Source organism: Rhincodon typus, chromosome 35, assembly GCF_021869965.1.
Source record: "Rhincodon typus isolate 14 chromosome 35, sRhiTyp1.1, whole genome shotgun sequence".
NCBI classification, from domain to species: Eukaryota; Metazoa; Chordata; class Chondrichthyes; order Orectolobiformes; family Rhincodontidae; genus Rhincodon; species Rhincodon typus.
The window spans coordinates 6,380,388-6,397,444 of record NC_063366.1 but is presented as its reverse complement, the minus strand read 5'-3'; the positions used below and the strand labels follow the sequence as shown (position 1 = coordinate 6,397,444).

The window sequence follows — 17,057 nt, the reverse complement described above, 5'->3', positions numbered from 1 at the left end:
GCAGTCAGTCAAAATTCACACTGACCCTATGATAGCAGTGCTGTCATTCTGGTTTCACACAGTGACAATCCCTGTGATATCTGCGCTGTAATTCTGATATACACACATTGACTGTCCCTGTGATATGGTGTTTAAAGATGAAGTTCTTCCTGTGACAGTGACTCGGGGTATGTAACCAGAGGTTGGTAGGCCAAATCGGTGACTGTGGACATGTCTATTTCATGTCTTTGCGCCGTGTAATTGACAAGCAAGGAAACTAAATTGAGTCTTGACCAATGATTTTGCTCGGGACCACTGACCCTTTGGAGAGCATGGATCGGGCAGTAAGATTTGACAGTGAAACTTGAGAAATGAAAACGAATGTAAAGTGAGTTACAGCAAACGAGATGGCCGCCTGTAAACCGAATTTATCCCTGACTGAAGATTTAACCTGCTCCATCTGCCGGTCTTCGCCTCAGCCGCATCTGCTCCCAGGATGAGGCATTCCACTCCCGGACATCCCAGATGTCCTCTTTTCTCAAGGATCGCAACTTCCCCCCCTCCCCCTCAGTGTCTCCCACATTTCCCGCAACTCATCCCTCACACCCTGTCCCCGCAATAACAACCAAAACAGAATCCCTCTCATCCTCACGTACCACCCCACCAACCTCCGGATCCAACGCAACATCCTCCGACACTTCCGCCATCTGCAATCCGACCCCACCACCAAAGACATTTTTCCCTCCCCACCCTTATCTGCTTTCCGGAGGGACCACTCTCTCTGGGACTCCCTTGTCCACTCCAAACTCCCCTGCAGCCCCACCACACCCAGCACTTTTCCCTGCAACCGCAGGAAGTGCTACACCTGCCCCTACACCTCCCCCCTCACCCCATCCCAGGCCCCAAGAAGACCTTCCACATCAAGCAGATGTTCACCTGCACATCTGCTAATGTGGTATACTGCATCCGCTGTTCCCGTTGTGGCCTCCTCTACATCAGGGAAACCAAGTGGAGGCTTGGGGACCACTTTGCAGAACACCTACGCTCGGTTCGCACTAAACAACTGCACCTCCCAGTTGCGAACCATTTCAACTCCCCCTCCCATTCCTCAGACGACATGTCCATCCAGGGCCTCCTGCAGTGCCATAACGATGCTACCTGAAGGTTGCACGAACAGCAACTCATATTCCGCTTGGGAACCCTGCAGCCCAATGGTATCAATGTGGACTTCACAAGCTTCAAAATCTCCCCTCCCCCTACCGCATCCCAAAACCAGCCCAGCTTGTCCCCGCCTCCCTAACCTGTCCTTCCTCCCACCTATCCCCCCCCCCCCCCCCCAACCCCACCCCCCCCCCCAGCCCCAACCCCCTAATCTCATCCCACCCCCTTGACCTATCCGTCCTCCCTGGACTGACCTATCTCCTCCCTATCTCCCCTCCTACACTCACCTTTACTGGCTCCATCCCTGCCTCTTTGACCTGTCTGTCTCCTCTCCACCTATCTTCTCCTCTATCCATCTTCTATCTGCCTCCCCCTCTCTCCCTATTTATTTCAGAACCCCCTTCCCCTCCTCCATTTCTGAAGAAGGGTCTAGGCCCGAAACGTCAGCCTTCTTGCTCCTCTGATGCTGCTTGGCCTGCTGTGTTCATCCAGTTCTACACCTTGTTATCTCAGATTCTCCAGCATCTGCAGTTCCTACTATCACAGGAAGGTGGGTTGTGGCTGCTGAAGGTCAGTCATTCCTCGGTAAAGAATATGAAATTTGCACAGTGATAACAGGAAGAGTGGGTGTGGAAGAGTCACAGGGGTGATGGGCTGATGGAAGCGGTATGGGTCACAGCAGCGGTATAGATGGGGCGCGAGGCCTTGGAGCGGCTGGGGGTCTATGGGAATGCATTGGACCTTCTATACTTACCTGTCATCAGGCATCCCCCATAAACCGACGTATCTCGCAAGATTCCCACATTCCTCCAAATCTCCATCGTGCCCAAGTATGTTATACAGGTTCACTTGAATTTCCCGCCTCCAGGCTTCATTTCACCCATTCCTAGCTCATTTCTGTATGGGCTGACAGGAGGAATTGTAAGTCTGCTTCAGGAACAAGCATACTGCAATGGGTCTTCTTGATTGATCTTGGCAGATTATTGTCCATTTGGGCCACCTAGGTTCAGTGGTTCAACCTGGAAGAGTCTCTTTCTCTCCACTGAGACATGGAAATATTGGTGTTGGGGTGGGGGGATTGGAATACAAATGAATGTTATTGAGAACAGAGCTGGACTGTGAATCAGTCACTGGTATGTCTGAGTTTTAAAGCTTTGTCAAATAATTTGAAAACCTATACAGGACCAGTCAGTGCTGCGTACCAGTTTAATGTTGAATATTACCAAATCATTTATTTGACAAACTAAACAATTAACCAATTCCAACAATAATGAAAGAGAAAGCAGTCAGTTTCTTAATCAATTGATCAATGTTTTAAAGATGCTGATTGATATCTCAGCAGCAATAAATTGGAAAACCCTCCTACAAGAGGGTTCATGATTCTCATTGAGAGCAGAGCCAGTGTGAAGTAATTTTTACACAGGGGTTAGTCACAACAAAAGTGGCCTGAGCTTACTCATTTGTTTCTGCTGATTTCAATCCAATTATTAAAACTCCAAGAAAGTAGCCACCAACAGGTCCAGGCAGTGGGCTGGAGAGGCGCTAGTGATGTCCAACTGCTCTGTCCCTCTTCTGGGGCTATGTTCATGCCCAGGTCTCTTTGAGTGGGACAACGCAGTGTCCACCTTAACTCCAGCTTAAGCCTTAATGTAATTAGAGTGAGGTGGGTGTTGCAGTGCATTATTTCCACCTCCAACTCTTTATTAATTCATTTCTTTGTTGTTGTTGTTGTTGCACTGCCTCTGGTGAGCGTCGTTTGATAATTGTTCTTATAATTACGGGTGATTTGATGCGATGGAATTCAAAGCTAAAACTACAGGAAAGTCATTTAACAGTTACCTTTTAACACAAAGGTTCCTCTTGGAAATAAACTTCAGCAAAAAACTGAAAAAATATCTATTAAGAGAATTTTACATCACAACTGAACAACACCCACAAGTGATGCAGGATTTAGAATTGCTCAAACACCACAAAAGAAAGATTCAGATTCCCAAAATCCATTCCCTTTTCTGAAAATGCAGACTCATTCCCAGGGTTAAATTCCTGACCCTCTTGGCTGAAAAAGCAGAGCTGGCAAAGCACTTTCCGCTTGATCCAACTGTTCCCACCTAACTCCTGGGTTTCCAGCCTAACACCCAGCCAGAGTTTCAATCAGGTTCCTAAAGGTACCGTGAAGCAGGGGATATAGACCAAACCCATGAGACACCACCAGACAAATGTATACACTGAAGGCTGGGGTCACGTTTTATTGCTTTTCATTTTATGTCCCCCCCAGTATCTGCTAATCCTTTCTCTCTTACTATGTGTGGGGAGAGCAGTGAGGAAAAGTTAATATTAACCTCAGAACATCTCTGAGCCACCAGTTTAGGAATCTACCATTTGAAATGACACAGTTTAAGAGGAGCATCATTTTTACCCTCTTCGAAAAATCCTGGACAGAAATAAGGAAAGAGTTTCTCAGTGAATGTGTCAGTGAACGTGTAGAGAACAGACATATCATCAGCATTGTAAAAGCTCACCTGTCCTCCTTCATAGTCCAGGTAAACTCCAATGGTCCCAGGCTTCACACTCGGAGTCAGGGTGACTAGTGAGCTTTCAGTGGCTTCGTACTCATCCCCATTTATTAGCCACACAGCCCAGTACCCACTTCTAGGTCCCAGTGTTATCTTTCCCTTCCTATTTGCAGACTCTCTTGTCACACCCACGTCCCACTCGGCCTTCTCCCCCACCTCCACCTCCCAGTAGTGTTCCCCTGTTGTGAATCCCTGTGACCCCAGAACACATGGAGCCCTGTCAAATCTCTCTGGATTGTCGGGAAGCTGTAATTCCGTGTCACTGTGTCTCACACTGGTCAGGTCCTCAGACAGGATGAGGTTACGATGTGCTGTGTTTGGGTCCAGGGTCAGTGAGGCTGGGGCTGCAAAAACAAAAAATACATCATATCAAATAATCTGCACAGAAGTAGATGGGAAAATACGGTTTAATTTACACTCCAATATGTACAGGGGCCAGATGTAATACAGACTGGGTACAGTGTATAGTTAGATATATTACCACACTCCAATATGAAGGTTTGAGTTATAAACGCTGGGATATTTTTCTCTGGAGCAGAGGAAGTTGAGAGGTGACCTTATAGAAGTTTATAAAGTAATCTGAAGTATAGACAGAGTTAACAGTAGTTGTCTTTTCCCCAGGATGGGGGATTTCAAAACCTGAGAGTACATTTTAAAGGTGAAAGGAGAGAGGTTTACAAAAGGGGCAAATTTTTTACACAGAGGGTGGTTCGCGTGTGGAATGAACTTCCTGAGGAAATTTTGGTTGCGGGTACAATTACAACATTTAGAAGACATTTGGATAAGTGCATGAGTAGGAAAGGTTTGGAGGGATATGGGTCAGGTGCAGGCAGGTGGGACTAGTTTAGTTTGGGATTGCGTTCAGCATAGACTGGTTGGATCAAAGGGTTTTTTTCCGTGCTATATGACTCTATGTTCAGTGGACAGATGTATTACAAACTAAGTCATGTAGTTAGGTACATTGCTGCTTTCCAATGTGTACAGATGCATTACAGACTGGGTATAATATATAGTTAGATGGCAGTGTTTATTGTCCAAATGACCATTAATATGGAGAGGCGATGGCCTAGAGGTATTATCACTGGACTGTTAATTTAGAGACCCAAATAATGTTCTGGGGACCACGGCAGATGATGGAAATTGAATTCAATAAATATCTGGAATTAAGAGTATATGATGACCATAAAAATCCATTGCCGATTGTTGGGAAAAACCCATCTGGTTCACTAATGTCCTTTAGGGAAGGAAACTTACCGAGTCTGGCCTAAATGTGACTCCAGACACACAGCAATATCATTGACTCTTAATTGCCCTGTGGGCGATTAGGGATGGGCAGTAAATGTCGGCCTAGCCAGCGACACCCTCATCCCATTAATGAATAAAAGAAAAGAAAAGCTTGTCTATATTTAATAATCCAAAATGGCACCTGATCTCTCCCAACGTTGTGTCTCACTTCTTACAAACAGTGGATGCTTTACCTTGACTTAAGCACATTACACCCTGTCGAAAATTGTCCCAGGATTCCAAAGTTGCACCTTAGGGCTCAAAAGCATTCCCCGGCTATTCCAATGTAAGGTATGCACCAGCCCTTACCTGGTCTGAAAAATGGCACAAATGTAAATGTCCAGCAGCCACTGTGAACACAGATGTGGATCTTGAACAGACTCCATTTCTGACCCCTGCAAATGTGATAAATGCCATGTTCTGGGAAAGGACTTTCGATTTCGGACCACTTCCAATTCTGTTGAAAGTCTAGGCGTAAAACTGAAATCAAATGCTGCTCTGGTCCCTAACACTGTTGTATCACTTCATCTCAGGTCCCACATAAAGTATGGCCCTTTGAGTGAGAGATCCCAGTGGATACTGCCAACAGTGACCTCTACCCAATAACAGAACAGCACTTTCAAAAGGCATGGATGGGTTTGGGAGCAGAGAAGAGTTAACTTTCCAGAGTGTGGACACAAAGCTGTGGGGTTTCCTACCTGGAGAGATGATCTGTTTCATCTGCTTCCACACTGTGTAGAGTAATGGGCCACGGAATCCTGTGTATTTCCTCCTCAAAAATGCATGGATCTCTTTTTCTTCTCCCGCTGAGCATTCACTTCCTTCTGCTTCATCATCTTCGGAATCCTGGCTTTTATTGTTATCTTCTTCATCTTCACTGCTCTCGGCATCTTCTCTGTCCTCCTCGTTGGCCGGGTACCTGTTCATAAAAACATAAGAACTAGGAGCAAGAGTAGGCCATCTGGCCCCTCGAGCCTGCCCCGCCATTTAATAAGATCATGGGTGATCTTTTTGAGACTCAGCTCCACTTACCCGCCCACTCACCATAACCCTTAATTCCTTTACTGTTCAAAAATTTATCTAGCCTTGCTTTAAAAACATTCAGCGAGGTAGCTTCAACCACTTCACTGGGCAGGGAATTTCACAGATTCACAACCCTTTGGGTGAAGAAGTTCCTCCTGACCTCAGTCCTACATCTGCTTCCCTTTATTTTGAGGCGATGCCCTCGAGTCCTAGTTTCACCTGCTAGCGGAAACAACCTCCCTGCCTCCACCTTATCTATTCCCTTCATAATCTTATATGTTTCTATAAGATCTCCCCTCATTCTTCTGAATTCCAATGAGTATAATCCCAGTCTACTCAGTCTTTCCTCATAATCCAACCCTCTCAACTCTGGAATCAACCGAGTGAATCTCCTCTGCACCCCCTCCAGTGCTAGTATATCCCTTCTCAAGTAAGGAGACCAAAACTGCACACAGTACTCCAGGTGTGGCCTCACCAGGACCCTATACAGCTGCAGCATAGCCTCCCTGTTTTTAAACTCCATCCCTCGAGCAATGGCAGACAAAATTCCATTTGCCTTTTTAATTACCTGCTGCAGCTACAATCCTACTTTTAGCGATTCATGCACAAGGACACCCAAGTCTCTCTGCACAGCAGCGTGCTGCAATTTTTTACCATTTAAAACATAGTCCATTTTGCTGTTATTTCTACCAAAATGGATGACCTCACACTTATCAACATTGTTCTCCATCTGCCAGACCTTTGCCTACTCACTTAGACTATCTATATCCCTCTGCAGACTTTCAGTGTCTTCTGCACACTTTGCTCTACCACTCACCTTAGTGTCATCTGCAAATTTTGACATACCACACTTAGTCCCCAACTCCAAATCATCTATGTAAATTGTAAACAATTGCGGTCCCAACACTGATCCCTGAGGCACACCACTAGCCACTGACCGCCAACCAGAAAAACACCCATTTACCCCTACTCTTTGCTTTCTACTGGTCTACCAATCCTCTATCCATGCCAATACATTACCTGTAATACCGTGCAACTTTATCTTATGTAGCAGCCTTTGGTGTGGCACTCAAATGCCTTCTGGAAATCCAGATACACCACATCCACAGGTTCCCCATTGTCGATCATTCAAGTAATGTCCTCAAAGAATTCCACCAAATTAGTTAAACATGACCTACCCTTCATGAACCCATGCTGGGTGTTCCCAATGGGACAATTTATATCCAGATGTCTTGCTATTTCTTCCTTAATGATAGATTCAAGCATTTTCCCCACTACCGAAGTTAAGCTAACTGGACTATAGTTACCTGCTTTTTGTCTACTTCCTTTTTTAAACATTGGCATCACATTGGCTGTTTTCCAATCTGTGGGAACCACCCCAGAGTCCAATGAATTTTGGTAAATAATTACTAGTGCATTTGCTATTTCCCCCATCACCTCTTTTAGTACCCTGGGATACATTTCATCAAGGCCAGGAGACTTGTCTACCTTTAGCCCCATTAGCTTGCCCAGCACCGCCTCCTTAGTGATGATGATACTTTCTAGGTCCTCACCTGCTATAACCTTTTTGCCATTAGTTTTCGGCATGTTATTTGTGTCTTCCATAGTGAAGACCGACACGAAATAACTGTTCAATGTCTCGGCTATTTCCTCATTCCCAGTTATTAAATTGGCCTTCTCATCCTCTAAAGGACCAATGTTTACCTTCGCCACTCTTTTACAATTTACATAATGTTCAAATGGGATTGAATTAATCACTCATTGTTGGATGCTGACAGCAAAACTCATACGTACATTTAGATTAGATACTCACCTTTCTCCCCATCTCTTCACTTGCTGCAGGATAAAGAATCAAAATCACGTTAATAGATATATGATGCTGTTTAGGTTGCACCTTATAAAAATGAATAAGCAGCGATTTCAGTAAAATGAGAGTGGACCTGCGAAATTGACATACTCCGGTAATACCACAACAGCTACCCCTGCACTAAACACATTTGATAGGGTTTGCTCTGCTACTTAAGATGTTGAAGATCCAAAGATCTATTCTCATGGCTGGTCACTATCAGACTGAATCCATAACATGTCACTCACTTAAGGAAACTGGGGAGAACGGGGACAAAAAACTAAAAGCAAGACAATCTTTAACCTAAATGAAGGAATACAGCAACCATTCATCTTCACCATGGACATTCAACCCCTTGACAATTCACTGTCCATCATGACTGTTTGAGGTCTCTCTACAGGCGCAAATTACTGCAGATGCCGGAATCTGTACTGAAAACAAAAAATGCTGGAAATCACAGCGGGTCGGGAAGCATTCCTGGTGGGAGAAAAAGCAATGTTTTGATTATAGACGACGCTTCATCTCCGAGCTAGCGAAGAGTCACCCTAGACTCGAAACGTTAGCTTGCTCTCTCTCTGGATGCTGCCTGACCTGCTGTGATTCCAACATTTTTTGTTTTCAGTGAGGTGTCCCTGTGTCTTCTTCCAACAGAGGTTAAACCAGTCCAAATCGAGCATCAGCCTCCTCCTCCTGACTGAGCTCGTTCCCACTCTGAACGACCCCACCTTCAACTCCACTCACTTCTTCTGCAGTGGAAGGTGTTGCTATGGGTACCTGCCTGGACCCTAGCAAAAACTAACATTTTGTGAGATACATTGAATATTCATTATTCAAGTCCTAAACTGCCCTCCCTCACTCATTCTAGACTTGATCAGAGCCTTTTGCAACTCTCTCCATAAGTCTCTTGACAATTTCCAGCACTGTTTCATCCTCACCTGAGTCCATCTCTGACTCTTCTGCTCCCTTCCTGAACTATTCTGTCCCCATTTCTGAGGGTAGGCTGTCTACTACTTCATTATAAGCCAATCAACTCCCTCAGCTATATCGGTAGCATGTTGTCACACCCCATTTCCTAGTTTTTTCCAAGTCTGTGGTTTCTGTCCTGACAGTGCAAGCTTCCAGAATATTGCTTCTGACAGGTAGAATCATAGAAACCCTAGAATGTGGAAATAGGCCATTTGGCCCATTTAGTCCAAAGTGACCCTCAAAACAGCATCCCATCCAGACGCACCATCCCTACCCCATCCTTGTAACCCTGCATTTCCCACTGATAACCTGTACATCCCTGGACACAATGGGCAATTTAACATGGCCAGTCCACCTAACCTTTTGACTGTGGGAGGAAACTGGAGCACCCAGAGGAAACCCACGCAGACATGGGGGCAGTGTGCAGTTTGCATACAGACAGTCACCCGAGGGTGGACTCAAAGCCGGGCCCCTGGTGCTGTGAGGCAGCAGTGCTAACCACTGAGCCACCGTGCCACCACAAGTCTTCCTGTTTTTCTCAACTGAGGTTTGCCCTCACTCTTCGCCATTGCAGATAATAGGGCGTATCATGTCTGATCTATTGTTCATATCTCCGCTCTCCCCTTTTCCTTTCCCTCCCAGCACCATGATAAATTTTCCCTTGTCGTCACTTCCCACCTCACCAGACTCTGTATTCAACGGATTGTCCTCTGCCATTTCTGCCATCTCCAGCATGGTGCTCCCAGCAAACACAGCTTCTCCTGCCCTCCCCTCCAAATGGACTGTTCCCTCTGAGACACCGTGGTCCACTCCTCAGTTGGCACCAACACCCCTTCCATCCCAAGTGGAACTTTTCCATGCAAACACAGGAGATGAAACGCTTACCTTTTGCATCTTCCCTTTACACCAAGTAATGCGTCAAACACTCCCCTCAAATCAAACAGCGATTGCTTTGTTCTTATTTTAATTTCAAACACATTGTTTGCGGTTCCGGTTGTTGTACTAGGGAGACCAAACATACACTGGATAACCGCTTTGCAGAACACACCCATTCAGACAACATGAGTGACCCTGAGCTTCCAGACACTAATTCTCCACCTTGCTGCGACACTAATATTTCTGAACTAGGCCTGCTATAATGCTGTAATGGGCTCAATGCTAGCTTGTGAGGCAGCATGTTATCTTTCAATTCTGCTCTCTTCAGCCTCTAGACTCAACACTGAGTTCACCAATTTTAGATCACATCATGAATTTTCGTTTACAATTACACCAGCAATCTAGGGTTTGGATTATACAAAAGGATCACCTTGAGAAAGGAGATATTATCCTGCAGTTTGATGTCTACACAAAGGTTCGATATCTTCTCCTCAAGTGACGTTAGTTCCTCTTCGATTCTTCTCAGGTGCCTCTCCATTGGTCGCAGATCTTCCTCCTTTTTTCTCCTCAGCTCCTCGATTAAATGTTTCTCTTTGTTTTCGAGATATTGATGGATTTTGAAAAATTGTGCAGAGATGTCTTTCTCCAGGGATCCAGTGAGTTCCTGCAAGAGTGACAGAGAGCATTTTCAACAGCAGGTAAAGAATCATGGGATATGAGGGGAAACTGAAGGAATACTCACACGCAGTTCGGAAATATCCCTCTGCAGTTGTTGCTTTAATTCACTTTTACTTTCCTTTTTATTCTCCATAGAATCCAAGGATGTTTTCAGCTGATCCTAAAAGTGGAATCAGATCTTATTAATGTAATGTCATTTTTTAGATTACAAATTATGAGGACTGAAGTTCAGGTGTTTAACCAGAGATGTTTTGTTTAACTGGGGTATCAAATAATCTGCATGGTTTTACTGCAATCCACCCAGATCAGCACTGCAAACAGAGATTAAAAACAGGATGTGCCAGAGGAATAAACAGGGTCACCATTTCGAGTTCTTTGACTCTTCTTCAGAATGTCTGCTACCAGACCTTGAGTTTCTCCAGGACTTTCTGTTCTCATTTCAGACGTCCAGCTTTTGCAGTATTTCGCTTCTACTTAGCTGCAAACAGGGATATTTAAAGAAGATTCTAACGCCTATCTCCAAATGAAAAATAGGGCCAAGAAATATACATGCAACTGCTACAGTGAACAAAAACAAAGCATCAGCAATTACTGTGGAAATTGACTTCTTCAGCTGAGAACAAATCTCCAGAAAATCAGCTGGTTTTACACCTTTTATATATGGAGTTTAGACATTTGATATGCTGTAAACTTTAGTTTCTTCTTTCTGCACATATGCATGTATATTTTTGCATTCATAGGGAGTTGGACATATTTGTACATGGTCATAGAGTCATACAGCATGGAAATAGACCCTTCGATCCAACCAGTCTATAACAATCATAATCCCAAACTAAACTAGTCCCATCTGTCTGATCCTGGTCGATATCCCTCCAAACTTTTGCTATTCATGTATTTATCCAAATATCTTTTAAACATTGTAATTGTACACACATCTACCACTTACTCAGGAAGTTCATTTCACACGTGAACCACCCTCTTGTGTAAAAAATCTGCCCCTCATGTCGTTTTTAAATCTCTCTCCTCTCATGTTAAAAACGTACTCCCTAATCTTGAAATCTCCCATTTTAGGAAAAAGACAACTACCATTAACTCTATCTCACTATTTTATAAACTTCTATAAGGTCACCTCTCAACCTCCCATACTCCAGTGAAATTTTAAGACATTTTTTAAATAATGGTCTCAATTTTAATCTGAATATGTTTTAGCAATAAAGTTAGTGCTTTCTCTTTTCAATCAAGGGATCTGGCTGGTTTATTTCTCTCACTAAGCTGAATACAGTTAAGTACATACTGAATTGGCAAGATTACTTTTCATTTTCAATTTTAAATGACTATTCTAACAAGACAGGAGTGGGAGATTGAGAGGGGTCAGTGCACCTCTGAAGAGAGATTGAATTTAGGAGAATGAGAGGAAGAACTAATTGAGATATATGAAGTGCTAAAGGGGATTGACAACATAGATGTAGACAGAATGGTTCCTCTTGTGGGGCAATCTAGAATGAGATGTCATATTTTAGGATAAGGGATAGCAGGTTTAAAAGAGAGATGAGGAGAAGTGACTTTTCTTAAAGTGACTTGGATCTATGGAATTCGTTACCCCAGAGTACAGTGGATGCTGGGACACTGAATAAATGTAAGGAGGAGGTAGACAGATTTTTAATTAGTAATGAATTGAAGTGTAACTAAAGCATTTGACAAGATCCCTTCTGGTAGGCTGGTCCAGAAGATCAAATCACATAGAATCCATGGTGAGTTGGCAAGTTGGATACAAAATTTTCTTGGCCATTGAAGACAGCGGGTAGTCATGGAGGGACATTCCTCTGATGGGAGGTATGTGACCAATGGGGTTCTTCAAGGATCAGTGCTCTGTTATTTGTAATATACATGACTTAGATGAAAATATAGGCAGACCGATGAGTAAGTTTGCAGATGACACAAAATTGGTGGAATTGTGGACAGTGAGGAAGGATATCAAAGGATGTAGCAAGCCATACATCAGCTGGAAATTTGGGTGAAGAAATGGCAGATGGAGTTTAATCCAGACAGGTGCGAGTTGATGCATTTTGGGAGGTCAAATTCAAGAGGAATGAATACTGTAAATGGGCTTAGAAGCATTGATATACCGAGGGATCTTGGTGTCTAAGTTCATAGCTCCCTGAAAGTGGCAATACAAGTGGATAAGGTGGTAAAGAAGGGATATGGCATGCTTGCCTTCATTGGTCAAGGCGAGTCATGGTGCAACTGTCTAAGACTTTGGTGAGGCCACATTTGGAGTACAGTATGTAGTTCTGCTCAGCGCACATTAGGAAGGATGTGAAGGCTTTGGAGAAGGTTCAGAAGCAGTTTACCAGGATGTTGGAGCTAATTACTGCAGATATTGGAATCTGTACTGAAAGCAAAAAATGCTGGAAATACGAGTCAGGCAGCATCCATGAAGGGTGAGCAAGCTAACATTTTGAGTCCAGATGACTCTTCATCAGAGCTGGATGTTGCCTGCATTGGAGTTTATTGGCTATAAGGAGTGATTGGACAAACTTGGGATTATTTTCGTTACAGCGTTGGCAGCTGAGGGGTGACCTCAAAGAAGTATATTAAATTATGAGGCATGGATAGGATGGATAGTCAGAGTCTCTTTCCTAGGGTGGAAATGTCAAATACAAGGGGGCATAGGTTTAAGGTGTGAGAAGGAAACTTTAAAAGAGATGTGTGAGGAGAGTTTTTAACACAGAGGAAATTGGTGCCTGGAACACGCTGCCAGGGAAGGTCGTAGAAGCAGATAAAATAGCAATGTTCAAGAGGCATTTAGACAGACACATGAATGAGCAAAGAATAGAGTGATATGGAGGCAGATGGGATTAGTTTAGACTAGCATCATGGTCGGCTCAGACACGGTGGACCAAAGGGCCTGTTCCTGTACTGTACTGTTCTGTATTCTATATATGCTTATTATTATGGGGACAGACAAGAAAATGAAGTTAAGAACAAGATGAGACCAGCCATGATTGTATTAAATGGTAGAGGAGGCTCGAGAGGCTGAATTGCCTATTCCTGCTCCTAGTTCTTATGTCTTCTCTGAACCCAGTCAAAACTATACCTTAATAGAAGTTATTATTTTAAAGCCTAAGCTTTTCGCATGAGGCCAAGTTTGCATCTGTTTTTTTGTTTGGCCAAAGCCTGACACTCTTTGCTGTGCACAGATTGTGTAGTCCCACTAAGTCAGCGAACCCAGCTTCACAGCATGCACCAAAAGCAGTCAAGCTGGTAGATTAGTGGAGTGCTTTTTCAGTAGATTCAAGCGGTTTGTGCTCAGAGTTTCTCTCAATATTTTCAGGAACAGCTGGAGGGTAGATTTCACAAGCTTTCAGGTCTTCTTTCAAATAGAACAAATGTTTGTAAAAAGGAGAGAGCGATCCACAGACAGAATTCTTGTCATTCCTCAGGCCAAAGGCAGAGGGCTTCCTTGGGGTACTGGATAGGTAGTCATATTTAAACTAATTCCATTTCATCATTCAAAGATAAAGAATATAATGCAACCAATTCACATGTAGTTACATAATGTGAAAATGTAATGGAAGTGTCTCTATAGTCATATATTGTCATTATTGCAACCATTACAGTGTGGTATTATTACTACAGTGTGGATGCAGGCCATTTCAGTCCACACGGGCCCTCCAAACAGCATCCCACCCAGAACCCTATTGCATTCCTGTAACCCTGCACTTCCCAAAGCTAAATCCACTGAGGCTGCACATCCTGGAATGCTACGGGCAATTTAGCATGGCCAATCCATCTAAACTGCACTTTTTTGGACTGTGGGAGGAAACCGGAGCACCGAAAGGAAACCTAGGCAGACACGGGGAGAATGTGCAAACTCCACATAGACAGTTGCCCAAGGCTGGAATTGAACCTGGGTTCCTGGTGCTGTGAGGCAGCAATGTTAAACACTGAGCCACTGTGCTGCCCCTAATAGCAATTAGAATGATAGTGTATATTTATTTCATGTAAACATGGGATAGATTCTGCCAAATATTTGATGTAAATATTGTAATCAAGTAAAAACCGAAAGAACAGGGGATTCTGTAAATCAGATACAAAAACAGAAATTGCTGGAATAGCACAGCAGGGTGGGATGTGGTATTATTGCTGAATTGTTAATCCAGAGACCCAGATAACGCTCTAGGGACCAGGGTTCAAATCCCGCCACGGCAGATGGTGGAATCTGAATTCAATAAATATCTGAAATTAAGAGGCTAATGATGACTGTGAATCCATTCTCCGTGAATCTATTGTTGGGGAAAAACCCACCTGGTTCACTAATGTTCTTTAGGAAAGGAAACTGCCATCCTTACCTGGTCTGGCCTACATGTGACTCAAGACCCACAGCAATGTGGTTGACTCTTAACTACCCTCTGGGCAATTAGGGATGGGCAATAAATGCTGCCCAGACAGCGATGCCCTCATCCTCTGAGTGAATAAAGGGAAAAAAAAGGTCTGGCAACATTGTGGAGACAAGTCAGATAATGTTTCGGGCCTAGTGACCCTTCCTCAGGGTAATGAAGTAGTTCTCTGTGCTTATAGATGAATATTCAGCTCAGTTGGTTGGACAGCTGGTTTGTGATTCAGAGTGACACCAACAACACAGGTTCAATTATTGTACTGGCTGAGGCCACCATGAAGGTCATGCCTTCTCAACCTCACCCCTTGCCCCAGGCATGATGACCCTTGGGTTAAATCTCTCTAGTGAGGTCATCGCTCTCTAATGAGACACCAGTCCTTCACTATTGTTGTCATCAAGCAGAGCTGCATTGTAATCAAACTGACTCCAATACAGCTAAATAGTATAATCCTGGACCCAGAAATCTGCACCTTGACAAAAGATCAAGCTGGCTTTGAACAGGAACACAGTTACCCTCAGGGAGAACAGGCATCTGGTTCCAGACCGTGACCAGACGCAGCAATCCAGACCTTCAATCCTTCTACCGCAGACTCGACAGAGATGACCCCCTGAACACAGTGTAATCAGTCAAATGGGAGAATGCCTCATCACCAAAATACACCACAACTGTATTGTTTGCATTGGGATTAAGGTACCTAGCAGTGCAAAGGTTCAAATGAGGAATGCCATATTTTTTACTGTATTTCCTGCAACGTCAGCAAGTCAACTGTTTTTCAATGTACTCACAGAGAAGTAATAAAGCGTATTTTTGCAACAACAATAAAGTCCCCTGACCTTGTACTTCCCCACTGCATCTGCCACAGGCAGGAAGCTGTGGCCTGAATGAGCGGGTGAATCTCGACAAATGACACAGATCAGAGCCTGGTCGTCCTCGCAGAACAGTTTCAGCTTCTCATCGTGTTCCATACAGTGCGAGGCCCCCTCCCCCTCTTCCTCTAGGCCCGGATTCAACTCCATCTTCCGAGCTTTCTCACAAAGATTGGCCAGCACCCTGTTACTGCTGTAACCTCTCCTGGGGAGAACCACTCGACATTCCGGGCAGGACACCGCTTTGCGCTGCTTCCCCCAGCACTTCTGGATGCAGGATTTGCAGAAGTTGTGCTCGCAATCCAGCCGCACCGGCTCCACAAACAGGGACAGACAAATGGAGCAGGTTAAATCCTCCATCAGGCTCAAGACGGGTTTGCTGAGGGCCATCTCTGTGGCTACACCTTGTTGCACACTTCACTTTCAGTCTCGTCTCCAGCTACAGGCTCACGGTCATCCGGAAGAAAAAGCCAATTTGGCTGTGGACCCTCACAACACCTTCCCGATACAGGAAGGGAGCTGACAGCGTGAAGCGCTAATGGGTGTTCATTTCCTCCTATATGGGAGTAACTATCAGGTCACAGTCCAACAGAAACACACCTCCCTCTATAGACCGAGATGAGCAATGTTTTCACACTGAAACACATGCAGGACCCCAGTGACAGGGATTGTATTCCCGAGGAAAGGATGCCGGCCGAATTGTTGATTTTATGAGGGACACCATTTAACAGAAAGAAGCCTCCCTCTTTAGAGATGAGAATTCCCTGCAAATACATAGAAACGCACGCACAAAGACGTTCATATCAGGATTAGATTTATTGTCATGTTAGTGTCTAGATCACAATTTCTCTCTCACACACAGGGGCCTTAATGTTTGGAATTGTATCCCCTAGAAAACCGTGCAGACTGATTTATTGTTTTATTCCAGTCTGATTGAGATAGGATGTTCACAAAGAAGGGAGTCAGGAATAATGCTGGAGAAGTGAGATGTCTAGATTACAGGCAAATCAACCAAAACTTGATTGATTGCAGGGGCAGGATTGAAGGGCCGAATGGAACATAGCTGCTCCTAATTAAATCTGATGCTCCTGTATAATCCACTGTTACAGACAACTCATATCCCTTAAAAAGGACACCTGCACAATACTGAGCTGCGCTAAAATTCTTTTAGGAAATGTATTGAAATACAAAAGTCAGATTAACGTCAGAACCAACCAATATCACAGGGACAGTCAGTGTGAATATCAGAATGACAGCACTGATATCACAGGGACAGTAATCATGTGAATATCAGAATGACAGCATTGATATCACAGGGAGACAATAAAAAGGTAAACAAAGGCCAGTTAGCTTTACATGTTCAGAAAATGTTAATCTATTACAAAGGTTGTAGTAGCAGAGCATT

General features: G+C 44.1%; 1 protein-coding gene across 1 annotated transcript; it reads right to left on the bottom strand.

Moving 5' to 3' along the window:
* Nucleotides 1-2,328: 2,328 nt before the first annotated feature.
* Nucleotides 2,329-16,281, bottom strand: LOC109923800 (zinc-binding protein A33-like). The gene is made up of 6 exons (XM_020523841.2): nucleotides 15,620-16,281; nucleotides 10,451-10,546; nucleotides 10,139-10,372; nucleotides 7,834-7,856; nucleotides 5,696-5,916; nucleotides 2,329-4,057 (listed from the first exon to the last, which is right to left on the bottom strand). The coding sequence occupies exons 1-6, from the start codon at nucleotides 16,040-16,042 to the stop codon at nucleotides 3,513-3,515; spliced, it is 1,542 nt and encodes a 513-aa protein (XP_020379430.2). The 5' UTR covers nucleotides 16,043-16,281; the 3' UTR covers nucleotides 2,329-3,512.
* Between the last annotated feature and the right edge of the window lie 776 nt (nucleotides 16,282-17,057).